The sequence below is a fragment of the Macaca nemestrina genome, chromosome 1, assembly GCF_043159975.1.
Source record: "Macaca nemestrina isolate mMacNem1 chromosome 1, mMacNem.hap1, whole genome shotgun sequence".
Taxonomy (NCBI): domain Eukaryota; kingdom Metazoa; phylum Chordata; class Mammalia; order Primates; family Cercopithecidae; genus Macaca; species Macaca nemestrina.
The window spans coordinates 14,793,640-14,819,834 of record NC_092125.1 but is presented as its reverse complement, the minus strand read 5'-3'; the positions used below and the strand labels follow the sequence as shown (position 1 = coordinate 14,819,834).

The 26,195-nt window shown below is 42.6% G+C and overlaps 2 protein-coding genes and 1 long non-coding RNA gene across 4 annotated transcripts in view; 1 reads left to right on the top strand and 2 right to left on the bottom strand.

Moving 5' to 3' along the window:
• Positions 1-1,161: 1,161 nt before the first annotated feature.
• LOC139357401 (uncharacterized) lies at positions 1,162-1,708 on the bottom strand. Its single transcript, XR_011610420.1, has 2 exons — positions 1,582-1,708; positions 1,162-1,403 (listed from the first exon to the last, which is right to left on the bottom strand). It is a non-coding gene; the product is annotated as an uncharacterized lncRNA (long non-coding RNA).
• On the top strand, positions 1,646-13,325 carry LOC105464112 (cytochrome c oxidase assembly factor 6). 2 transcript variants are annotated; one of them, XM_011711783.2, is made up of 3 exons: positions 1,646-1,872; positions 2,410-2,569; positions 12,001-13,325. In XM_011711783.2, the coding sequence occupies exons 1-3, from the start codon at positions 1,661-1,663 to the stop codon at positions 12,088-12,090; spliced, it is 462 nt and encodes a 153-aa protein (XP_011710085.2). In that variant the 5' UTR covers positions 1,646-1,660; the 3' UTR covers positions 12,091-13,325. The 2 variants fall into 2 exon arrangements, with proteins under 2 accessions (XP_011710085.2, XP_011710086.1); XM_011711784.2 differs by having other exon boundaries at positions 1,741-1,894.
• Positions 13,326-16,702: 3,377 nt separating this feature from the next.
• The window catches only part of LOC105464111 (tRNA guanosine 2 -O-methyltransferase TARBP1), an 87,768-nt gene continuing 78,275 nt past the window's right edge, over positions 16,703-26,195 (bottom strand). Inside the window, exons 26-30 of the mRNA XM_011711782.3 lie at positions 25,948-26,119; positions 21,825-22,016; positions 21,542-21,666; positions 20,596-20,732; positions 16,703-19,938 (exon numbers count right to left, since the gene is read on the bottom strand). Coding sequence (XP_011710084.2) covers positions 19,770-19,938; positions 20,596-20,732; positions 21,542-21,666; positions 21,825-22,016; positions 25,948-26,119 — 795 coding nt within the window. The 3' untranslated portion in view covers positions 16,703-19,769. The remainder of the gene's footprint in view (positions 19,939-20,595; positions 20,733-21,541; positions 21,667-21,824; positions 22,017-25,947; positions 26,120-26,195) is intronic.

Below are 26,195 nucleotides of genomic sequence, written 5' to 3'. Positions count from 1 at the left end.
TTTACTAACGTCTTGAAAAGGGATTTTCAGCTCAAGACTTTTCGGATTCTTCTAATATACTTAATTATGGCTATAAATGTCCCTCTAAGTGCTGCTTTAGTTTCATCCCACAGGTGTTGCTATTGTATTTTATGGTTCAGTTCAAAGTATTTTCTCAATACCATCGACTCTGTCTCTGTGTTATTCGACTTTTTACAGTTCTTTATTGATTTCTATCTTAAATGCACTGTAGTAAAAAATGAAAATTATTTCAATTTTCAAAATTTGTTGAGTTGCTTTATAACTAAGTATGTGGTTGACTGTGGTGATGTGTTGTGTCTGCTTTCAAAAAACTGTACATTCTGATTTTGCTCGTGTTGTTCTGTATATATTAATTGCGTCGTTTGTACATCATGTTATTCACGTTTCCTATATTCTTAATTTTTCTCTTGCTAGTCTTAACAATTAGTGAGAAAGGCCTGTTAAAATTACCCAGTATGACCAGGCATTTTTTTTTTTTTTTCTAATTCTGTCGCTTCACTTTGTTTCATATGTATTTTTCATTAGGTACATATAAATTTTAAATTTAAAACACATTTCCTTTTTAGACTCAGAAGTCATCTAAGACTCTTTCCTTTCATTCCTTTTATATCCCATCAGTCATATTTAAAAGACATCTATATGTAAACCGACGTCAATAGACATGATGTAAAAGAAGGGGGTGGCTCTGGTAAAGCTAAAGTAACTCCGCTATTAGAGTGCATTAACTATGGGGGAAATACTTTCTATATTGCAGAACACATATTTGGTGGTACTTAGCATCACATCGCCACCCTGAAGTCTGCATATATTGAATTTGGAATGGCTCAAACTGCACTGAGTGCAAAATCGTAAATTGCTTATCTTATATAAATGTTTTAGAACTAGATGGTGGAACAGATGGAATCTATTAAGAGAACGGGGTGCCAGATGACTGACTATAAACATGCTTTTTAATAAAGATTCTGCTGAGATATTAACGCGTATTTTCTAAAATTTTCATTTTTTTCTTGTTCATTTTGTTTCTAAGATATTAATTCACGTATTAAAAATAACAACATCTCAAAACATTTGAGGCAACTCTCTTCTTCCCTTTTAAAAATACCTTGCTGTTTCGGGGGTTAAAAAAAGCCACAAGGGAGATAACAATACAAATATTTATTTTCCCAACTCCCCCGCCATGGGTTCTGGGACGTCACCGCCTCTTTCTGAGGCCCGTTTCATCCTTTTTCTTTTAATCCAAGAAGCGATGGTGTTGTGCGCCTGTCATCCCAGCTACCTGGGAGGCAGGCTGAGGTGGGAGGATCTTTTGGGTCCAGGATTTTGAGGCTGCAGTAAACCGTGTTCTCACCACTGCACTCAAGACTGGGCGAAAGAGCGAGACCCTGTATCAAAAACAAAACAAAACAAAACGAGAACGTATTGCGGTTCTGCAACACTCTGTCCAGTTCTCGCACTCTCAGGTGCAAACTTCCACACAAACCCCTCGGCTCGCCTTGTCCCGCGGGGCTAGCCCATTAAAGCCTTCCGGGACACACTGCGCGACGATATATAAGTATATACCCTTCTTGCCCTTGAAGGCCGGAAGTCAGTCCTACAGATAAAAGCGAAACAGGAAGTCCCGCCCCTCTATGGAAAGTAAATGGTAGCCCGGAAGGGTCAAAAGAGTCCGCGATTTCTCCGAGTGAATTGCTTTCTGCGGTTGGGGAGATCTACTCTTCTAGAGCTCGAGCCAGCGGGGCGACCCTGCAGTGGCAGGACTCGGCACCGCGCCTTCCACCGCCGGTTGGTGGCCTGCGTGACCCTTTCCTCTCGTCGACATCAGAAGGAAGCCAGACGTGGGCGGGCAGAGAGGTCGGCTCGCTGAGGGGTCCGGGTGAGGCGCGCATGGAGTGTGGGCCGGGGAGATCCCTTGCTGTCCCCGAGCCGCGGGTTCCTCTTGTGCAAAACGGGGTGGCACTCCAGTCGCCTGCTTGGTGATTGTGGCCCCTGCACACCTGTTTCTACAGCGCTTAGGTTCGAACAGTAACCCTGTAAACTAGGCACTGCTGTTCCCGCTTTACTGGTGGGAAACGGCCTCGGAGAGAATAAATGAACTGCCCTAAGCGACTGGGACAGAGTCACAGTTCTCAGCCAGGCTTTCGTAGCCCACGCTGCCGCCCCAGCAGGGATCAAATCACACAGTGTGAGATAAGCGTCAAGAGCGAGTGGTCTTATGCTGCCACCGAGAACTGATTGGGTTCAGTTGCATCATCAAAATCCTGAAGCATGGTTTTTTTGTTTTTTGTTTTAGTTTTAAAGGAAGAGGAGATTGACAGTTTTCCTCTTTCCTTACCTTCTCTTCAGATTACAAAGTTCGTAGTTAATCTCAAATGTTATTTTGGCCAACAGCTTCATCCCAGTAGGAATGGCAGCGCCATCTATGAAGGAAAGACAGGTCTGCTGGGGGGCCCGGGATGAGTACTGGAAGTGTTTAGATGAGAACTTAGAGGATGCTTCTCAATGCAAGAAGTTAAGAAGCTCTTTCGAATCAAGTTGTCCCCAACAGTGGGTAAGTCACAGATGTGTTTATCTTCCCTGTTAAGATACATCGAGCTTATACTGTGAGTGGGGTAGGCTGACATGAAGCACTCTCTGAGGCATGTCAATTAACAGTGTCTTTGAGGCACAGAGAAAACCTTGCCTGGTAATCTAGCCTTATTTGATGCATGTACATCAGGTAGATCTTTGGAGAATGTCAGCTGACACATTAAAGAGCACTGAAAAACACAACAAACATATGAACAATAACCAAAAAATTCCAGTTCATTTCACAGGTGGACTTTTCCAGGATCTTCTGAAGGGGTAGTATTTAATCTTGGGCAGGAGTTGGCAAAATTAATTGGCCTAGAGCTACTATCAGAAATAAAACATTCCCAGTTGCTCACCCAAAATCTTTTAAGTCATCATATACCCAAAATACAAAGAAAGGAGTTTGGTAAGTAGAAGAAAAAAAAGGTTCTTATGGTAGATTCTGTCTCCCTGACAGGCATTCAAGCGCTGTATTCCCTGCCCTTAGTATAAGGGGGGATTGGAAAGGGGACTATTACTGAGGTTAGTAAGTGGCCGTGTGTGCTAAGTGCTTGACATTTTCATCTTCACCATTACCTGTTAAGATAGGTGCTGTTGGCTGGGCGTGGTGGCTCACGCCGGCAATCCCAGCACTTTGGGAGGCCGAGGTGGGCAGATCACGAGGTCAGGAGTTCAAGACCAGCCTGGCCAACATAGTGAAACCCCATCTCTACTAAAAATACAAAGACAAAAAAAATAGCTGGGCATGGTGGTATGTGCCTCTATTCCCAGCTACTCAGGAGTCTGAGGCAGGAGAATTGCTTGAACCGGGACGCGGGAGGTGGAGGTTGCAGTGAGCCAAGATCACACCACTGCATTCCAGCGTGAGCCACAGAGCAAGACATTGTTATTCTCTATCTCCAGAGGAGGCAACTGAAGCTTAGAGCATTGAAGTGACTCGCTTGTTATTACTCAGTGAATGGTAGAACTGTAATTTTAAGGCAGTCCTAACTGGCTGATGTGGGATTTGAACTTGCATTTGTCTGTGCCTTTTCACTATCTTATGCCGCTCCAAAATATACCGTGTAGTTGGAAAACAGATAATTTTAGAGTTGGAGTGGTTTTAGGGGTTTTACCCTCTCATACCTCAAACCTTTAAGAGGCTTTGAAGGAGGCCACAAGAAGGCTGTGATGCAGGGAGGCGTCGTATTGGTGGCTGAGCTGGGGATGAACACAGTGAACAGAAATTACTTTATTTTTCTTTCTTTAATTTTCAGAGACAGGTTCTCAATCTGTCACCCTGGCTTGAGTGCAGTGGTGTGATCATAGCTCACTGCAGCCTTGACCTCCTGGCCTCAAGCAATCCTCCCGCCTAAGCCTCCTGAGAAGCTGGCACTATAGGCATCTGCCACCATGCCTGGCTGATTTTTTTTTTTTTTTTTTTTGAGACGGAGTCTCGCTCTGTTGCCCAGGCTGGAGTGCAGTGGCGTTATCTTGGCTCACTGCAAGCTCCGCCTCCCGGGTTCACGCCATTCTCCTGCCTCAGCCTCCTGAGTAGCTGGGACTACAGGCGCCCGCCACCACGCCCGGCTAACTTTTTGTATTTTTAGTAGAGATGGGGTTTCACCATGGTCTCAATCTCCTGATCTCGTGATCCGCCCGCCTGGGCCTCCCAAAGTGCTGAGATTACAGGCATGAGCCACCGCGCTTGGCCACCTGGCTAATTTTTAAAAATATTTTGTGAAGACAGGGTCTTAGTATGTTGCCCAGGCTGGTCTCAAACTCCTGGGCCCAAGTGATCTTCCCACCTTGACCTCCCAAAGCACTGGGATTAACAGGTGTTGAGGCACCACATCTGGCCAGCCGTTGCTTTAGATGAACTCTTCATCTGTAAAACCAGCCTGATACAGCCTATCGCATGGGATTATTATGAAGACAAAATACATAACTTGACATGTAAACCGAAAACTGATCAGTGTGGGACTGTGTGATTGAATTAGATAATGATTCCAGCAGAAAATGTTGTACCTCTGTAGTTTTCCCATTAGACAGATGCATTGAGAGCAACTCCAGGTTTAAGCTGGAGTTCCCCTTCGATCGCACTTTTACCCTCTCTCTCCTCCTGAAACCCACTGCTTTTTCTCCAGCCTGATGGCTCCCACTCCCACGCTTCCAGGGCGGCTTCCAGTCTGTGTGTCAGAAAGGGTTTTTACAGCCAGCCCTTTGGTTCTTGATGGTACATCTCTCCCACTCAAGCAGACTGGGTGCCATCCCCTGAGGCCCCAACCTCTCTCTGGGTCACTGCATCATGGTCACTGCTAACATAAATTGAGTACATCCTCTCTACAGTCTACACACTTGAAATGTGTCATCTATCTTCTTTATCCTTCATGGAACTCTCTTAGCAGTTTTATAGGTAAGGGCACATTGACATGAAGTCACTTGTAGTTACAGAGCCTGCATTTGAACTCAGTAGTCTGATTCCAGACCCCACATACTTCTCCCTGTGTCTACCGTGCAAGAACAGGATCTGTGAAAATAGCTTGCACAAGTCTCATGTTGTTCTAGAAACTGAGTTATAATTCAAGTCTACTTAAATACAAAAGCCTTGTCTCCTTGGGTCCCTTTACAGTTCTCTCACCCAGTTTCTTCATGTCTAGCATTCACCACTCTTTGGAATGCCTTCCTGTGAGTGTGTTAAATGCCCGTGTTCATTAGAGCTCCTTTCTCTGCTACTCACTTGTCCAAGGCAATCCTGTTTACAGCCATGGCTTGAAGTCCCAGCTTATGTGTTGATGCCTATGTTAGCCCAGGCTGTCATAACCAAATACCTTAAAGAAATTTATTTCTCACAGTTTTGGAGGCTTGAGGTCTGAGATCAGGATGCCAGCATGGTCAGTTTCTAATGAGGGCCCTCCTCCTGGCTTGTAGACAGCCACCTTCTTGCTGTGTTCTCACCCAGCAGAGAGAGAGAGAAAGAGGTCCAGTCTCTTCCTCTTTTTTTTTTTTTTTTTTAAAACAGAGTCTCACTGTGTCGCCCAGGCTGGAGTACAGTGGCGAGATCTCAGCTCACTGCAACCTCTGCCACCCGGGTTCAAGCAATTCTCCTGCCTCAGCCTCCTGAGTAGCTGGGATTATAGGCGTCTGCCACCACACCCAGTTAATTTTTGTAGTTTTAGTAGAGGTGGAGTTTCACCATCTTGGCCAGGCTGGTCTTGAACTCCTGACCTCTTACCCGCCTCGGCCTCGAAAAGTGCTGGGATTACAGGTGTGAGCCACTGCACCTGGCTCTTCCTCTTCTTATAAGGACGTTAATCCCATCAGGTTAGCAGGCCCATCCTCATGACCTCATCTAAACCTAATCACCTCCTATAGGCCCCACCTTCAAATGCCATCACATTGAGGTTAAGGCTTCAACATGGGAATTTGGGAGGTGCATGAGCCTTCAGGCCATACAGTGCCCAAAGGTGCGTCTCCAGCCTGGCCCTTTCTCCAGCTCCAGAACTGCCTTTCCAGCCACCCGTTAACTTCCAGTTGGAGATGCATGAGGACCAACCTTGACGTCTGCATATACAAGAGTGAGCTCTTCCGCATCATGCACCCAGTAGGCCTCCTCCCATGCTTCCAGCTTCAGTGAAAGACACCAGCATCAACTTAGGACCTGGGCCCTGGATGTCAACCTTGACTGAATTATTGGAGTGTTCTCGGGAGGGAGACTAGATAAGTCAGGGCTGTGAGCTCAGCTGCTGTCCAGCTTCAGTCTGATCCTTCTGGAAACTCTGGAGTGTGAATTGCACCATAATTAATGACTTTTGTGCCTGCCAGTCATTGGCGTTGGCTGAGGGGCAGGTCTCTGGAGAAGGGGGCAGCCATCTGGTGTTAGCAGCCACTGCCCAGCGCAGCAGGGAGTAGGTACATGGGTCTGCAGAAGGAATCTGGACAGAGACCCAGTAGTGGCCATAATCCCACCTGTCCAGTTGCAGGCAGCATGAAGCCACCACAGCACCCCCACATGGGGTCTGTACCTATAAAACTCACCCGTAGAACTGCAGAGCTGAGTGCAAGCTCTCCACAGCTAGTCTTGCTGCCAGCGGGTAAAAGAGAGGAATGACTGTGTTCATCATCAGTTCAAGTACTTGTCTTGTCCAGGGAAGGAGTATTATAGTTAATGGATCTAGAGTGGAGACTCAGTGTTCCCCCTCTGACAAGAAAAGTAACACATTCACATGTTTTATAAGAAGAGTATTTATTAAAGAAAAGTTCAAGAACACATGGCCTGCCCATTTTAACGAAATGATATAGAAAAAAATCTCCCAAATATAGATGATGGCCCTCCTTCAGCTCTACTGTCATGTTTTTTGGTCCATATCCTGTTCATTTAGTCATTCCACAAATATATTGAGCACCTTCTATGTGCCATAGGAAAATACAGCAAGGAAAAATAGACAAAGTGCTCAGCCCTCTTGTAGCATACATTCTAGTATGGGGAGAGAGACAAGTAGTAGAATTAAAAGGATGTTATATGGTGATAAGTGATAGGATGAAAAATCAAACAAGGGTACAGGTTTAAGTAGGATGGTCAGGAAAGGTTTTATTTATACAGAAACAATTTTCACAAAGTTAGGAAAATGTCAGGGAACAGATAGGCAGATACCTGGTGAAGAGGATTCCAGGCAGAGAGAATGAAACAGCCAAAAACCTGCACTGATGGGCCAGCCGCAGAGGCTCATGCCTGTAATCCCAGCACTTTGGGAGACTGAGGCGGGCAGATCACCTGAGGTCAGGATTTGAGACCAGCCTGGCTAACATGGCAAAACCCAGTCTCTACTAAAAATACAAAAATTAGCTGGGTGTGATGGTGGGCACCTGTAATCCCAGCTATTTGGGAGGCTGAGGCAAGAGAATTGCTTGAACCCAGGAGGTGGAGGTTGCAGTAAGCTGAGATCATGCCACTGCACTCCAGCCTGGGCAGCACAGCAAGACTCTGTTTTTTTTTTTTTAAACAAAAAAAAAAAAATGTGTTTAAGGTACAGGAAGAATAGCAAAAGTTAGAGCCAAGAGATGGGAGGCCAGGGAGGTACTTTTTAATTTTTTTTTTTTTTTTTTTTTTGAGACAGGTCTCACTCTGTTGCCCAGGCTGGAGTGCAGTGGTGTGATCTTTGTCATGTTGCCCAGGCTGGTCTTGAACTCTTGGACTCGAGCGATCTGCCCATCTCAGCCTCCCAAAGTGCTGGGATTATAGATGTGAGCCACTGTGCCCGGCCATGGTTGGTGCTTTTACTCTTAGTAATACAGAAAGCCATTGGAGAGCTTTGGGTTTAAGAGTAAGGAGGGAAATGAGGCCATGAGAGGGATGACAATCAGTGGAAAGGCGGTGGGACTGATGGGCTGTTGGCATTAAATCCAAGAGGGAATGTTCACAGGTAGGGGTTGGAGAATGGGATTCTCACAATTGGAATTATGGAAGGGTTGTATTTGTTATGAGGACAAGATACAAGCTTTGATCCTGGGAGTAAGGTAGGTTGGAGGATGAGATCATTGAAGAGGTCAAGGAACTGAGAGGCCATGGTATTGAAAAGATCAGTATGCGGACATTGAAATTACCCACGAGTTGTGACCTGAGTATTGTTGGAGAAAATGATGGTGTATTAGTCCGTTTTCATACTGCTATAAAGAACTGCCTGACACTGGGTAATTTATAAAGGAAAGAGGTTTAATTGACTCACAGTTCAGCGTAGCTGGGGAGGCCTCAGGAAACTTAGAATCATGGCGGAAGGTGAAGGGGAAGCAAGGCACCTTCACAAGGCGGCAGGAAGAAGTGCCAAACAAAGGGGGAAGAGCCACTTGTAAAACCACCTGATCTTATGAGAACTCACTCACTTTCACGAGAACAGCATGGGAGAAACTACCCGGTGATTCAACCTTCACCTGGTCTCTCCCTTGACACATGGCGATTATGGGGATTACAATTCAAGATGAGATTTGGGTGGGGACACAAAGCCTAACTATCAGATGGTGACCTGCGAAGTTGTAGACGACTGTAACGAAGAAGGGAAGCAGGTAATATAGTAAATTATTCCCATTGACTTCTGCAGCATTTGACAGTGATAGCCCGTTTCCCATTTACACCCATATTCTTCTGCAACACTGTTCTTTCTTAGTGCATAACTGAGTTATTTCTCAGCCTGCCCTTCACTATCGGTTCTTCGCTCGCTGTTCCCCTGTGCTCTCTTTTCAAGTATTACCTTGTCAAAGTCCTACCCAACTGCCATAGAATAAAAGCTGAAAAGTTTTCCCAGAGATATGTGTGCGTAAGGGTGGGGAGGCACACGGGAGGGCAAGAAAATGGAAATATCTTTTGAGTGCATCCTGAATGAGACGCTTTGTTTTTGTTGCCTTTAATTTTCATTCAGTCTTGCGAGGTACTGTTGGATCTGTTTTATACAATAGGAACTAAGGCTCAGAAAGGTAAAATAATGTCTTAGACCAGCCAACCAGTAAAGTAGTAGAGAGAGGATTTCAATGTCTATGATTTCAAAATTTGGATCTTTTACTTAGCTGATGTTACAGCCACGAAATAAAGATAAAAATAGTACCACCAAATTGGGATTTAGAATGAATAATTCTATCCCAAAACACCAAAAATACATGCTTATTACAAAATAAATATGCCATACAACTGATATGCTAGCTGTTACAAAAACAAATTAGTTCTCTCTAGTACTCACATGTCTATTTTATAGCACTCATCAGTGTGACTTGTATAATGGTCCTATTGAAAGTCTTCTGGGATTACAGGCGTGAGCCACCACTCCCAAGGCAGGTGATCACCTGAGGTCAGGTGTTCGAGACCAGCCTGGCCAACATGGCAAAACCCTGTCTCTACTGAAAATGCAAAAATTAGCCTGGCATGGTAGTGCGTGCCTGTAGTCCCAGCTACTTGGGAGGCTGAGGCAGGAGAATCACTGGAACCCGGTAGGCAGAGGTTGCAGTGAGTCGAGATCACACCACTGCACTCCAGCTTGGGTGACAGAGTAAGACTCTGTCTCAAAAAAAAAAAAAAAAAAAGTCACCTATTCCTAAATTAGGAGCAGGGATCAGGCCTATCATTCTAGCATCATCTAACAAAGTTCCACAAACAGAGCAACCAAATATCCAAGATCTGTGATCTTAATATCAAATTCACATATTGTCTTGTTTTCTATAAAACTTTGAAATGTCTCAGAGATCCCAGTATTTTGGCATTCACACTACTGTCCTGGGTCTTACTCAGTGGTTTAGAGACCACTCGCTTATGTGTACACAGTATTTCTCAATGAATCCTTCTTGATTCATTAGCCTTTTAGAGAAAGGACCATGTGTTGAGGGTCTTAGGCTGTTTGAAAGAGAAGGTGAGGGCTAGGGAGGAGAGCTTTCCAGGCAGAATGTGATACTATGGGAAGGCATGGAATCAAGATGCACAGGAAATGAGCATGGGGTAGTTCTGTAGGACAAACAGTTCAGTGACTGCTGGTAAATTCAGAGAGGATGGACATGTGGCCTGGGATGAAGCCATCAGTGGCCTTGTTTGTCTTACAAACCTTAAAGGCAATATGAATACCTTGAAAGATCTTCAAACAAGCAAGTGACCTGATCAAATTTGGGTTTCAGAAAGATTATACTCTGGCAGCCTGGGACAGGTGGATTAAGGATGGTTGAGCCTGGAAATAGAGAAGCCAGTGAAAGAGCTGTTACAACAACCCAAGTGAGAAATGATGAGGGTTTGCGCTGGGGCAGTGAAGAGGAGAAAAGAGATCTAAGTGTCCAGGTGGATGTGATGTGTTCATTGAAATAGGTATTAGAGGAGAAACATGTTTGGAGAGGAGCAAAGTTCTGGACAAGTTGGGACTGCAGTGTCAGTACAGCCTCTAAAGGGCGTTGTCTTAGGCAGTTGGAGATGTGACAGGAGATGCAAACATCTATTATTTTGTCACAAAAATGTTAAGGGCATTGTCCACTTCTTCCTTTGGTATCCTTTATATAACATCCATCCTAGCCCAATCAGCCGGAGACCACCAGGGATGAATCTGTAGTCTGATTTGTGAATGCTTATAACCAGGAAGACCACACACCAGAGGAACTGTGGGCATCTCACCAACAAAGAAAAAGAGAGTGGTTAGAAGTTTAGGGGAAGAATGGAGTTTAGGTAAAATTTAAATGAAATGGTGTTTTGACAACCTCAGTACAAAGCACAGGTGTCATCATCAGCTCTGGATTGAAAATGGACCAGGGTTTTCTTCTTTGAAGTTAAAAGATTGAGCGTCATGTTCATGTTGAGAAATGTTATTTGACATTCTGAAGCTGAGTTGGAGATCGAGGTTGCTTCTGTGTCAGCGTGCCTTAGATCTTCTAGACAAAAGTGGGATGTTTCCTTCTTACAGATAAGACTTCAAACAGCAAATTTCTGGTAGCTGATGATTTTAGAGAACAAGATTTCTCAGTGAATAAGAAAGCAGTAGTCACTCAAATAACAGATCTCTTAGCACACTCCGTGGCTGTGGTACGCCCTCAGGGACATGTTTCCTTTCAGCTGACTTTGTGTGTCTGTTATCCCAGCTTGATTGATACAGGGCAGGGCAGATTTTTACATTTTTAGTCCAAGCTAATTTTTATTTACAAGCACCACTGAAATCTTTAAGAATTAAATCCTAAGAAAGGCTTTTAACAAAAGAACTAGTGTTTTCTAGTCTGACAATGAAGATGAATTTAGAGTTGGTAAGAAAAATGGTCCAGGCTCAGCATGGTGGCTCACGCCTATAAATCCCAGCACTTTGGGAGGCCTAGGCAGGTGGATCACTTGAGGTCAGGAGTTTGAGACCAGCCTGGCCAACATGGCAAAACCCCATCGCTACTAAAAATACAAAAAAATTAGCCGGGCATGGTAGCAGGTGCCTGTAATTGTAGCTACTGGGGAGGCTGAGGCCAGAGAATAGCTTGAACCTGGGAGGCGGAGGTTGCAGTGAGCTGAGATTGCGCCACTGTACTCCAGCCTGGGTGACAGAGCAAGACTCTCTGTCTCAAAAAAAAAAAAAAAAAAGAAGAAAGAAAAAATGGTCCAATGTGTTCACATGTGAAGCCTTCTGACCTACCTGAGAGCTCTCTGTGGACTCTGAACTTGCCTGCAAGCCTGACCTGTGTGCACATGGGTCCATTTCTTGAGAAGGTTCCTGAGTTATTCAAATTCTCAACATGGTCTAAAACCCAAAAAGGATTAGAAGTCACTGGTCTACACTCTCCTCAGAGACGTATTCATCAAATGCCTCAATTGAAAATGATTCTAGAATCTAAATCACTTAAATTCATGTTGAATAATGTGTTACATTTAAATCTGTGCTTTTGCTTATCTAAGTTGCATAACTTGCCCTTATTTCAAATCCTTTTTTTTTTCAACAGATAAAATATTTCGATAAAAGAAGAGACTACTTAAAATTCAAAGAAAAATTTGAAGCAGGACAATTTGAGCCTTCAACTGCAAAATCCTAGGCTATTCATAAAGATTGAAAGTATTCTTTCTGGACATTAAAAAAAGCTCCACTGACTATGGGACAGTAGTAGTTTAAATGATAGTGAACATCAATTCTTGTTCCCTGTATCCGACACTTGATAATTAAGATGATCAAGAACCAGATCTGTGAAGAATTGAAATAAAATGGTATTTAGTAAGAAATCTCTATTTTAAGAAAAAAAGTAAAACCTGTTATAAACACATGTACTTTTTTCTTTTTTTTTAATTAGAGGATGGATAGTAGGCAGATAAAATTTATAATATACATAGAAGTGAAATAAATGGGAGTTCGCATTTTAATACAGGCAAGAGCTATTACAACAGCCCAAGTGAGAAACGATGAGGGTTGTGGAAGGTTTATAAGGAAGAAGGATGAACTTAAAATATACAAGTAAAATAATAAAAGCCATCTATACAAAAGCCCATAGCTAGTATCACACTTAATGTTGGGACAGTAACTGGATGTCTAGCTAGTCCAGTGAGACAAAAAAGAAAAAGCATACACACTGGGAAGGAAGAACTAAAACTAGCTCTACTCACATATACTACTGTCTTACAGAATGTACCAATGGATGCACAAAAAGCTCCTAGAACTACAAGACAATCATAGAAACGTTGCAGGAAACAAGGTCAATATACACAAGGAAAACTATATTCCTATATACCAGCAATAAACAATTGGAATTTTAAACTAATATCATTTGTGAATAGCACCAAAAAAAAATTAAAGGAATACTTAGGTATAAATATAATATATGGAGGCCTGTATGCTGAGAACTAGAAAACACTTGGAAGGAGACTACATCAGATTAAATGGAGAGGTATACAGTTGGCCCTCTGCGGGTTCTGCATCCATGGATTCAACCCCGAACAAAAAATATTCAGGAAAAGGAAGAACAAAAGAGTAAAAATAATAAAAATTTAAAAATCGAGTATAACACCTATTTACATAGCATTTACATTGTATTAGGTATTATAAGTAATGGAGATGACTTAAAGTACAGGCATACCTCTAAGATATTGCAGGTTTGGTTACAGACCACTGCATTAAAGTGAGTATCACAATAGAGTGGGTTACACAAATGTTTTGGTTTTCCAGTACACATAAAAGTTATGTTTATACTGTTGTCTAGTAAATGTGCAATAGCATTGTCTACTTCATGTATATACCTTAATTTTAAAATACTTTATTACTAAAAAATGCTAAAGATTCTCTGAGCCTTCAGCGAGTTGTCATCCTTTTGCTGGTAGAGGGTCTTGCCTCAATGTTGATGGCTGCGGACTGATCAGGGGAGGGGTGTGGTTGCTGAAGTTTGGGGTGGCTGTGGCAATTTCTTAACAATTAAGTTTGCTGTATTGATTGACTCTTCATTTCACAAAAGATTTCTCTGTAGCGTGCAATACTGTTTGATAGTATTTTACCTGTAGTAGAACTAGTTCCAAAATTGGAGTCAATTCTCTTAAACCCTGCTGCTGCTTTATCACCTGAGCGTATGCCATATTCTAAATGCTTGGTTATTTCAACAGCATTCACAGCATCTTCACCAGGAATAGGTTCCATCTCAAGAAATCATTTTCTTTGCTCATATCCATAAGAAGCAACTTCTCATCCACTCAAGATAATGAGATTGCAGCAATTGTCACATCAGGCTTTTTTTTTTTTTTTTTTTTTTTTTTTTGAGACAGGGTCTCACTCTGTCACTCAGGCGGGAGTGCAATGGTGCGATCTCGGCTCACTGCAACCTCTGCTTCCTGGGTTCAAGTGATTTTCCCACGACAGCCTCCCGAGTAGCTGGGACTGTAGAGGCATACCACACCTGGCTAATTTTTGTATTTTTTGGTAGAGATGGGGTTTTACCATGTTGGTCAGGCTGGTCTCAAACTCCTCACCTCAAGTGATCTGCCCACCTTGACCTCCCGATGCTAGGATTACAGGCGTGAGCCACCGCACCTGGCCAGGCTTCACTTCTAATTCTAGTTCTTTTGTTATTTCCACCACATCTGCAGTTCCTTCCCCTGACCTGAACTCACCTGCTGCATTATTAGCCCCTAACAAGTTGCCTGTCCTTTAAAACTTTGAAGCCAGGCATTGACTTCTCTCTAGCTCTGAAAGTCCTAGATGGCATCCTCTTCCAAAAGAAGGCTGTTTCATCTACACTGAAATCTGTGTAGTGTAGCCACCTTCATCAGTGATCTTGGCTAGATCTGGATGATTTGCTGCAGCTTCTGCATGAGCACTTGCTTCTTCACCTTGCACTTTTTTGAAGATAGCTTCTTTCCTCACACTTCATTAACCAATGTCTGCTAGCTTCACAGTTTTCTGCTGTAGCTTCCTTACCTCTCAGCCTGTATAAAAATGAAGACAATTAGGGCTTTGGTCTGGATAAGGCTTTGGCTTAAGGGAATATTGTGACTGGTTTGATCGTCTCTCCAGAAAACTCAAACTTTCTCCATATCAGCAATAAGATTTTCACTTTCTTATGTGTTCACTGGAGTAGCACTTTTAATTCCAAGAACTTTTCCTTTTGCATTCACAACTTGGCTAAGCATTTGGTGCAAGAGGCCTAGCTTTTGGCCTGTGTCAGCTTTTGACATGGCTTCCTCACTAAGCTCTTTCATTTCTAGCTTTTGATTTAAAGCCAGAGACATGCCACTCTTCCTTTCACTTGAGCACTTTAGAGGCCATCAATAGTGTTATTAATTGGCCTAATTTCAATATTGTTGTCTCGGAATAGGGAGACCTGAGGAGAAAGAGAGATGGCAGTCAGTGAGAGGAGCGGTCAGAACACACACTTTTTTTTTTTTTTTTTTTTTTTTGAGACGGAGTCTTGCTCTGTCACCAGGCTGCAGTGCAGTGGCACAATCTCAGCTCACTGCAACCTCTGCCTCCTGGGTTCAAGTGATTCTCCTGCCTCAGCCTCCTGAGTAGCTGGGACTACAGGCACGTGCCACCACGCCCAGTTAATTTTTGTATTTTTAGTAGAGAGCAGTTTCACCATGTTGGCCAGGCTGGTCGCAAACTCCTGGCCTCAAGGGATCCGCCCACCTCGGCCTCCCAAAGTGCTGGGATTACGGGCGTGAGCCACCACACCCGGCCAGAACACACATTTATCAATTAAGTTCACCATCTTATATGGGTGCAGTTTGTGGCACCCCAAAGCAATTATAAAAGTAACATCAAAGATCACTGATCACAGATCACCATAACAGATAAAGCAATGAAAACATTTGAAATATTGTGAGAATTAGCAAAACCTAACAGAGAGACACATGCTGCTGAGAAAATGGCACAGATAGATTTGCTTGACACAGGGTTGCCACAAGCCTTCAATTTGTAAAAAATGCATTATCTGTGAAGCACAATAAAATGAGGTATGCCTGTATAAGGGAGGATATGTATAGATTATATGCAAATACTACACCATTTCATATAAGAAACTTGAGCATCTGCAGATTTTAGTATCTGCAGAGTCTTGGAGCCAATCCATCATGGATACTGAGGGACGAATGTACTGCGTTCATGGATTAGAAGACTCATTATTGTTAACATATGGTTAAATTCTCTCCAATCTGATCTATAGGTTCAATACAACCCCAATCAAAATCTGAATAAGCTTTTTTGTAGATATTGACAAGCTGATTCTAAAATTTATATGGAAAAGTGAAGGAACTAAAATAGTCAATTCTGAAAAGAAGAACAAAGTTGGAGGATTCACATTACTTGATTTCGAGACTTATTTGAAAGGTATAGTAATCAACAGTATAGTATGGGCAAAACGAAAGATACAGTTTAATGGAACAGTAGAGACCCATACAAATAGTCAACTGTGTTTGGACAGAAGTACAAAGGCATTTCAACACAGAAAGGATCATCTTTTCAGCAAATAGGGCTAGAAAAATTGGGTATCCAAACACACCAAAAAATAAACTTTAACATCCTCACGCTTTGTACAAAAATTAACTCAAAATGGATCATAGATCTAAATGCAAAATGTAAAACTATAAAACTTGTAGAAGAAAATATGAAGAAGTACTGCATGATCTTGTGTTTGGAAATGAATTTTCAGATAAAGCATCAAAAGCACAACCCATACAAGTAAAAGCTAAATTGGACTTTATCAAAATTAAAAACTTTTGCTCTGCAAAAGATACTCTTAATGAAGATAAATTACAGACTGAGAGACAATATTTGCAAATCATGTGTTTTATGAGGAACTTGTATCCAGAATAAATCTTGTAATTCTCAAAATAAGAAAATCCAGTTTAAAAGATAAGATTTTGTACATCTCAGAAGGTATACTCTGAAAAATATATGAAAAGATGCTCCATGTTATTAAACATTAGAGTAATGCAAATTAATACCACAATGATATCACTACACACCTATTAGAGTGGCTTAAATTAAAAAGTTGACAACACCAAATGCTGCTGAGGATGCAGAGCAACAGTCATTCTCTGCTGCTGGAAATGCAAAAAATAAAGCCCCTTTGGAAAATAGTTTTTTACAGAGTTAAACATACACATACCTTATGACCCAGTAATCACACTCCTAGGTATTTCACCGAATAAACTGAAAACAAAACCTGTATATGAATATTTATTCAAAGCTGCTTTATTCATAATCACCAAAACCTTGAAACAACCAGATGCCTAAAACAGAGGAACGGATAAACTGTGATACATCTGTGCAATGGGATACCACTCAGCAATAAGGAAAAATGAACTTCTGATTCACACAACATAGATGAGCTTTAAATGCACTTTCCTATGTGAAGAAGCCAGATCCAAAAGGCTACATATTATATGCTGCCATTCATAAGATTCTGGAATAGGTGAAACTAAAGAATAGATAATAGATCAGTGGTTACCAATGGTTGGGATGAGGAAAGGCATTGACCATGAAGGGGTTACACAAGTAAACTTTGGGTGACAAAACTGTTCTGTATGGCACTGTGATGACAGATCCATGAGTTCACACTTGTCAAAACCCAGACTGTGCACTACAAAGAGTGACCCTGAATGCACATTAAAATAAAATCAACTAGGATATTTAGGGGATTACAATATGGAATGCAGGTTGTGATGAGTCTAGTTGTATTATAAAATACATGACATAACCCTTTTCAAAGAGGTGGGTAAGAAAGGGACTGACCTAAGTAACTGGAAAATGGTGTTTTGACCAGATACTGTAAGGCTATGGGCAAAAAGAACTGTAAATTTGCAATTCTGAAACTACGTTTATATTAGGATTGAACAAATAAGTAAATATAGATAATGAGAACCAGGTCTATGTCAGAAAAAGCAGTTAAAAGCAAGAGGTGAATGTTAGAATGAATCCTGTGGTGCTGGATTGGTGTCAGAGGTATCAGTACAAAGTCACGTGTATGTTCACCTGTCTAGACTGATAAAGGCAGAAACATCTATAGATACGTACCTACATGGGTTGGTAGACATACACAGATCCCCTAGCTCCATCCACTGACAGGGCTTGTAATTTGCATAGCATCCAAGTATTCCCCCAAATATTAATTACTGTGGTAATTTTAACAGGTGCCCCTGAATTCTTTGATACTCCTCCCCACCACAGTTTACATTCCTTACCCTTTAGTATAGACTGGGCTTAGTGACTCACTTTTTTTTTTTTTTTTTCTGAGATGGGAGTCTCGCTCTGTCACCCCGGCTGGAGTGCAGTGGCGCGATCTCGGCTCACTGCAAGCTCCGCCTCCCGGGTTCACACCATTCTCCTGCCTCAGCCTCCTGAATAGCTGGGACTACAGGTGCCCACCACCACATCCGGCTAATTTTTTGTAGTTTTAGTAGAGACGGGGTTTCACCGTGTTAGCCAGGATGGTCTTGATCTCCTGAACTCATGATCCGCCCGCCTCGGCCTTCCAAAGTGCTAGGATTACAGGCGTGAGCCACTGCGCCCAGCCTAGTCACTCACTTTTAACAGACTGAGGAAGGGGACAGGTAGCAGCTTCACAGAGAAGAATGTGGCAAGCGCAGCCTTCACCCGATGATGGGGGTGGTCCATCCTGCTGGTGCCATGCGCCATCTAGCACGATGCGATGGGAAGGCACCTGACCACTGGCATGTTCTTCCTTAAAACCCACAACCTCAGTCTAATGAGAAAACACCAGACAAACCCAAATTATGGGACATTCACAGAATACTTGGCCAGTACTCTTCAAAAGTGTCCAGGTCATGAAAGACAAGGAAAGACTGAAGATCTGTCAGAGATATGAGGAGACTAAGGGGACATGCAATGTGGTATCCTGGGTTGGCTCCTGGGGCAGAAAACAGAGTGGAAAATGGGATACCTGAATGAAGCCTATAGACTAGTGAAGAGAACCACTATCAATGGTTAATTTCTTAGTTTTGATGAAGGTTACCATGGTTATTAAGATCACATTAGAGGCATGTGGGTAAAGGGTGTATGAAAACTTTGTGTACTGTCTTCGCAACCCTTCTGCAAAAATTATTTCTAAAGAAAACTACAGAAGAGAATATTTACAGGTAATGGACTCAAATTTAAATATTATTAAAAAGGACCCAGATATAATTGAAGTTCATTGCTGGGTAGTGATAAATAAAGTTACTCATAAATAATTAAGTAATAAATACTAGAGAAAAAAATCAAAAGAACAGAAATAGTCAATCAACACTTATAGGTTCCATTCTGTTTCGATAATGATATACAGGAGTAATTCAACTCCTTTAGGTCCATGTTCATAGTTGTCAGAACCACTATTTGATCTCCGTGTGCAAAGGTGATACGAAAAACTTCATACAAACTTTTTTTTTTTTTGAGATGGAGTCTCATTCTCTCACTCAGGCTGGAGTGCACTGGTGCCATCTCGGCTCACTGCAGCCTCTGTCTCCCAGGTTCAAGCAATTCTCCTGCCTCAGCCTCCCAGGTAGCTGAGATTACAGGTGCACGTCACCACACCCAGCTAATTTTTGTATTTTTAATAGAGACAGGGTTTTGCCATGTTGGCCAGGCTGGTCTCAAATTCCTGAGCTCAGGTGATCCACCCGCCTTGGCCTCCCAAAGTGTGGGGATTACAGGCGTGAGCCACCCCACCTGGCCATAAACTTACTGTGAATGATTATGGCCTAGTTCATGGCTTTCAAAATAAATTAAAGCCTATTGCCTGAGCATTCTGAGCCTCACAGGGACGCTGGCTCTGCATCCTGCCAAGCGTGCTTCCCAAGGGGAGTACCGAGACGGAAAGCGGCACAGAGGCTGACGACCCCTCTTCATTCGGAACCTTTGCCTCAACCTCCTGGTCTCCTTATGACTGAAGGGTATGAGTGTTGACAGATGATCGCGGCTTTAACTCTGCACTATCATAGACCACATTTCTGAGAATAGGCATTTCTAGGAAATAAATTATCTCTTAAAAAATCCATTCTTTTATTTCCACAACTGCTTAAAATATTTTATTAATGGAAGAATACAATTTAACAAAAAGTGTTTATTAAAGGGGAAAATATATAGTATTATGTTTAAGGCACATGGCAAACTTTTGGCATTAAATTGCAAGAAAAAAGAAATACAAATTATCACAGTAAATTTCATAATCTGTTTCTTTAGTCCAAATAGTTTTTTAAAAAAAGGTTTGAACAGCACCAGCGCTTCACTGAGGAAGGCACATCATGGCTTGGCGTCTCCGTGCGAGAGCAGCTGCTGCCTGGTGTACTCCCAGATCAGCAGGGCGCCACTCACGTGGACGTTCAGGGAGCGGATAATGCCCTGTTGAGGAATTTCCACACAAACGTCCAACTGCTGGATCAGATTTGCTGGAATTCCCTCACGTTCATTTCTGAGGAAGAAAATGGAAGAAGGGTTAGTTTTCCTGTAACAAACAATTTTTCTCTTTGAAACTCTATTTTTTATTTATGTATTTATTTTTCTCTTCGATGTTATGATACTAAAAGAGACATTAACAAATGAAGTTAAGTCTGTAGCACTGGGAAATAAGTAAGAGTGTGAGAAAAAGACTGATGGGTCAACTCCCTGTTCACCTGACGATGCCAGAGAGATGAAATAAAAGGAAAGCCCGGGGGGCTTCTTATAAATGTTACAAATCAAAGAAAAGTGTAGGTATGAGCAGGAGTCAGGGTAAACTGTAAAACAGAAAGGTAACATCCTCCTAGCCAGGCACGGTGGCTCACGCCTATAATCCCACCACGGAGGCCAAAGTGGGAGGTTCACTTGAGGTCAGGAGTTCGAGACCAGCCTGGCCAACATGGTGAAACCCCGGGTGGTGTAGCATGCCTGTAATCCCAGCTATTTTGGAGGCTGAGGCCCGAGAACTGCTTGAGCCCATGAGGCAGAGGTTGCAGTGAGCCGAGATTGTGCCACTACACTCCAGCCTGGGCTACAGAGTGAGACTGTCTCAAAAAAACCCCCGAAAACCTAACATCTTCCAGTAGTTTGGGGCTCAGAGAATATACTATGGACAAGAGAAGATTCTTACCCCAACAAAAGTAGAGATTTCTCAGGAAAGCAATATTGGGTTAGGTCTAAACTTTTGGCAGTTTGTTCCACTCCAATGATGGTATAACCTTCTGTTTTCTTCTGCTGCAGATAATCAATTAGGTGAGGTGGTTTTACCTGAATATTAGTTTAAAAAGAACAGAATATTCATTCAGTTATAGCCCCGCTTGGAGTAAATTAGAGTTAAAAAACATATTAACCTCAACTTACGTCTTTTTAAAAGAAAAAGAACAGAATCATACATTATAAAAAAGAACTCTCCCAATATGATATCATGATATATATATATATATATATATATTTTTTTTTTAGGTGGAGTCTCGCTCTGTCCCCCAGGCTGGAGTGCAGTGGCCCAGTCTTAGCTCACTGCAACCTCCGCCTCCCGGGTTCACACCATTCTCCTGCCTCAGCCTCTCGAGCAGCTGGGACTACAGGCGCCCGCCACCACGCCTGGCTAATTTTTTTATTTATTTTTTAGTAGAGACAGGGTTTCACTGCATTAGCCAGGATGGTCTCTGTCTCCTGAGCTTGTGATCCGCCCGCCTCGACCCCCGAAGTGCTGGGATTACAGGCGTGAGCCACCGCGCCTGGCCAACATGATATAAATTTCTAAGAATTATTCCTAAATCAAGAGTGGGCTGTAACAGGGTATGTTTTACTGAACAGAAATCTACATTATTGATGATTTCTAAAAATGTGACCTATAAAAAAATAAGTAGAAAAACAGAAGTGAACTGTATTTTACTTTAAATACTGTTCTTAAACGATTAAAGGCTGCACTGCTATAAATATGCAAAAGAACTAATACACAAAGAGCACTACAAAATATTTTTACAAATACAAACTTTTTAAAAAAACTTTTAGGTTCACGGGTACATGTGTGGGCCTGTAATAAGAACTTGAATAATAAATTCCTCTCCACCCACCTCCACTAGAGGAAGCCACTGTTCCGCGGAGACGCTGAGGTGCTGGAACTGTTTGTCGCTGATACACTGAAGGCTGCCAACAACGAGCGCCGAAGCCCCAAATACCTCACAGGTCCTGCACAGTCCTGCACAGAACACCTGGAATCATTCCGATTGTTCCCAACACAATGCTAAGCTCATCATGTCCCATACAGTCCTTTGAAGCTCCCGTGGCAGTGGATTCATTAAAAAATGTTTAAGACCAAAAGATTTTAGGCAAGCTCCTGGCAAACTACCACTTTACCTCCTAAATTGGTTGGTTTGTCGATGAGCGAGGCCACGACGATGAGTCTACTAATTGACTTTCCAAGTCTGGCAGCACGATCCTGAAACAGGAGCTCCAGGTCTAAGTCGGGAACACGATTGTTCCACGGGATAATCTTCTTCTGAACGTCGGTCCACTCTGCTTGGTTATCTGCTTCGACCAAATTAGTACCTGGGAAGGAAAAAGAAAACAATCCCACATATAAATAAATCTGAATCTCTATATATTTATTTATACATGTATATGTATTTTTAAGAATTTGAAATACTTTAGAATGAGATGTATTTAACTAAAAAACTTCAGTTGGACTCGGACACAATTCTCATTTTTAGTAGCAATTTTAAGTTTTCAAACTCAGCTCTACTAACCAATATACTGTGATACTTCATGAAAACATGAGATACACATTTTTTCACATTTTAGCATATCTGAAATTGAGACACATCTTAGAATCAGAGTATCATAGTTTGGTAACTTTTTTTTCCTTGGAGGTACATAAAATAATGATGTACCTTACAAACAATAGCATATTAGATTAGGATTTTCTGTGGAAAGACTGTATTTCTGAAAACAATATAATAAAATATCTACGATAATTTTATAAGTGCTTGGGGTAACTTTTCTAAAATGAAGGATGTTGTATAAAGTAGTTATCTCTTGACAGAAGTGATGAGGACACAGAACGTTACTAGCCTATCTGACTGCAGTGTTTTCACCTCTGTAGTACAGGACTGAGACTCTACCTCTCAGGCTCTTCCTCAACTCTGTCCTACTCCAAACTGCCTTCTGAGCAATCAAGGAGCACTTAGTTCACTTAGGATAGGAGAGACATGCAAATAACGGTAACACAGTACAACAGTGAAGGTAGTGCTCACACAGAAAGGAGTTACTAATGTCTAGGGGAGGGAGAGGCAAAGGGTAAGACCTCGGAAGGCTCACGGGAAGGAAGGAAAAAGTTTGCAAAGCAGACAGTAGATACAGCGTGTGCACATACATGGGATGTGCGAGCAACATGGTTCGGGCAGCAGCAAGTACCTTGGTTTAGTGCACAGCCTGCAATGGAGTGGAGGGAGATGGCTCAGACCAAAGGGCTTTGCATATAATGATAAAGAATTTATTCTACTGGCCGGGCACAGTGGCTCACACCTGTAATTCCAGCACTTTGGGAGGCCAAGGTGGGAGGATCACCTGAGCTCAGGAGTTTGAGACCAGCCTGGCCAACATGGCAAAACCCTGTCTCTACTAAAAATACAAAAAAATTAGCCAGGCGTGGGGCTGGCACCTGTAGTCCCAGCTACTCAGGAGGCTGAGGCAGGAGAGTGGCGTGAACCCAGGAGCGGAGCTTGCGGTGAGCAGGTGTGCCACTGCACTCCAGCCTGGGCAACAGAGTGAGACTCCATCTCAAAAAACAAAACAAAACAAAACAAAAATACAAACAGCCAGGCATGGTGGTGGACGCCTACAATCCCAGCACTTTGGGAGGCCAAGGCGGGAGGATCACCTGAGGTCAGGAGTTTGAGGCCAGCCTGGCCAACATGGCGAAACCCCGTCTCTACTAAAAATACAAACATTAGCTAGGTGTGGTGGTGGACGCTTGTAATCTCAGCTACACGGGAGGCTGAGGCACGAGAATCACTTGAACCCATGACGCAGAGGTTGCTGTGAGCTGAGATCGTGCCACTGCACTCCAGCCTGCAGCCTGAGAGACAGAGCGAGACTCCGTCTCAAAGAAAAAAAAAAATTATTCCACAGATAAAAGCCATTAAAAAATGTTAAGGAGAGTAACAGTACTGCTATGTGTTTTACAAAAATCTCTTTTAATAGCTATGTGGAGGCTAGAAAACCAAGGGGGCTTTTGTACTAGTCCAGGTAAAGACAATGCCAGTCTAAATTAAGACAAAGCAAGAGGGGCTAAAGAAGAGGAGGAGGAGGCAGCTTTGCGAAGTGAAATCGCCAAGACTGGGTAACAGATGGATGTGGCAAGAGCAAAAACAGGACAAGAACGACTTCCACGATGACTGAGTGACACCATTAATAGGGCATACAGAGCAGACAGTTTTGGGCAGAAAGGCAAACTGAATTTGGATATGGTGATATTTCAAGAGCTTAAGGAATATCCCAGTGCTAAGGTCCAGTCTGTTCAGCACAGAGGCTGGGCAGCAGATAAGGACTTGAAGGTTATAGTTGCACAAGCGGTGGGTTCAAGCTGGAGACATTAATAAATGTGTTCTGGGAGAGCATGAAGAGTGAGAAGACGACCGGACCAGTGAAAACCTTCAGTGGCAGGAGGAGAGGTTGGTCAGAGGGTACAGAGTTAGTCAAAAATAAGCTCTTGTGTTCTAGTGTACAGTAAGATGACTATAGGCGACAATAATGTATTGTATCCTTCCAAATAGCTAGAAGAGAGGATTTTCCATGTTCTCACCACAAACGTGAGAGGTGACGGGTATGCTAATTACCCTGATTTGACCATTACACAATGTATATATGTATCAAACCATCACTGTACCCCATAGATATGTACAATTATTATTTGTCAATTAAAAATGAAGTAAAACTTTTATAAAAAAGAAAACAAAATTAGGGGGGATGCTAACATTTAAGCCTCGGCATGGAGAGCCTACTACAACATGCCCCTCTTTACCAAAAACAGGCGGAACAGACAGACCTCGTTAGCCATTCTGCCCTTCCAGTAACGCTGTATTTCCCTGCTCCGCTTTACGCAGAACTCGACAGTTGTCTATAATGACACCCCTCTTCCCTCTCCTCCCTGGCTCTACCCAGCCACACTGGGAAGTGCCTCCTGTCACTGTCTTTTGCTCCAGAACCTTCACAGTTGCTCTTCCTTTTCCAGTAAAGCTCTCCCCAGGACGGACCTTGCCTTGCCTTGCCCGTACTTCCTTGGGGTCTCTGCTCAATGTCAACTCCTTAGAAAGGTCTTTCTCACCCTCTGTCCCTCTCTTTACCCCGCTTTGTTTTTTCACGGTACCTCTACTACCAGACACTATGTTAGGTGCGTGTCCCCTGTTGTCTCCTCTGTAAGAATGTGGGCTCTGTGAGGCAGGGACTGGGTCCCACATCTAGCATGTAGGAGACAATCAATCAATCTTTGTTGAATGAATAAATTTAAGACAGTACATCTTAAAACACATTAGTGAACCATCCAGAGGCCTGAAAAAATTTGCATTTTCCCAGAACTCTCCCCCAGAGATACTGAATTAATCTAAGGGTGGTTCCAGACCCATAATTGGCCTTTTTTAAAAAAAAAAGAAAGAAAAAATCTAAGGATGGGACATGGAATCTGAATTTTCAACAAGTCACATGTGAGTCCTAAAGACATGAAAAGTCTAAAGAAGCACCAGTGTCAGGGGAATGTGGGGGACTCAGAGCAAGAAGGGTCAGAGTGAGGAGAAAAGGCAGGATGGTGGGAGACCAGCAAACACGTGGCACAGAAAGGGCAGGTGCGATCCGAGGGCAGCGTCCATCTGTCCACTCGGACTGTGTAAAGGAAACTGAAAGAAAAGGGAGGAGGAGGAGGAGGACGGTGAGGAGGACGAGGAGGGGGAGGAGGACAGGAAGGGGGAGGAGGGGGAGGAGGAGGAGGGTTCCAGAGGAAGCTGATGGAAAGGAGTCAGTGTACAGGGAAGGGTGAGACAGAGGAGAAGGGGTAACATGAAGCAGCACCCAACCAACCAAGAGGGAACTAGAATCAAGAGCTTTGCTTTATTCCTAAGAAGGACAAAAAAAGAGATTTCATCATTTGGTCCTTTGGGAAATGTTTATTTTTATAGAAATATACAGCAGAAAAGCAATGAGTGTTAATGAACGATATTACTTAAAAGGGAGGCCACTGGCCATCAGCTTTATATAAAGCAGATCAGGCTTTCTTTGGCCTTTTTTTTTTTTTTTAATAGCAAAGCTAACTTTCACTAAAAGTGTTAGTCAAAGTTATACCACACTTTTACACTGTCTTTTCCCTAAGTGGAAAGGCAGAGTTCACCAGGTCAATGAAAGTGATATTATTAACTACCTGTCCTTAGTAACTTAAAAAAATCTAACCAGATCAACAAGGGGAAAAAATAAAATGAAAATTATTTTTTACCTATGTCCTGCTGAGACCAGTCACCTGGTTTTAGTTTACTAAGTTGAGTTTGAGAAAGGTACCACTGAAATCCCGCATCTAAAGGAACATCAGTGAATCTGGTAAATTTATCAATGGTGATCCACTCATCTTCAATAAGGCCTGAAAGGCGTGGAAGGATGTAAAATATGGTCTGAAAAGAGAATTATAAAATCTAAATTTCTTCTCTTAAAAAAAGCAAAGAAATACATAACATATTTAAAATACAA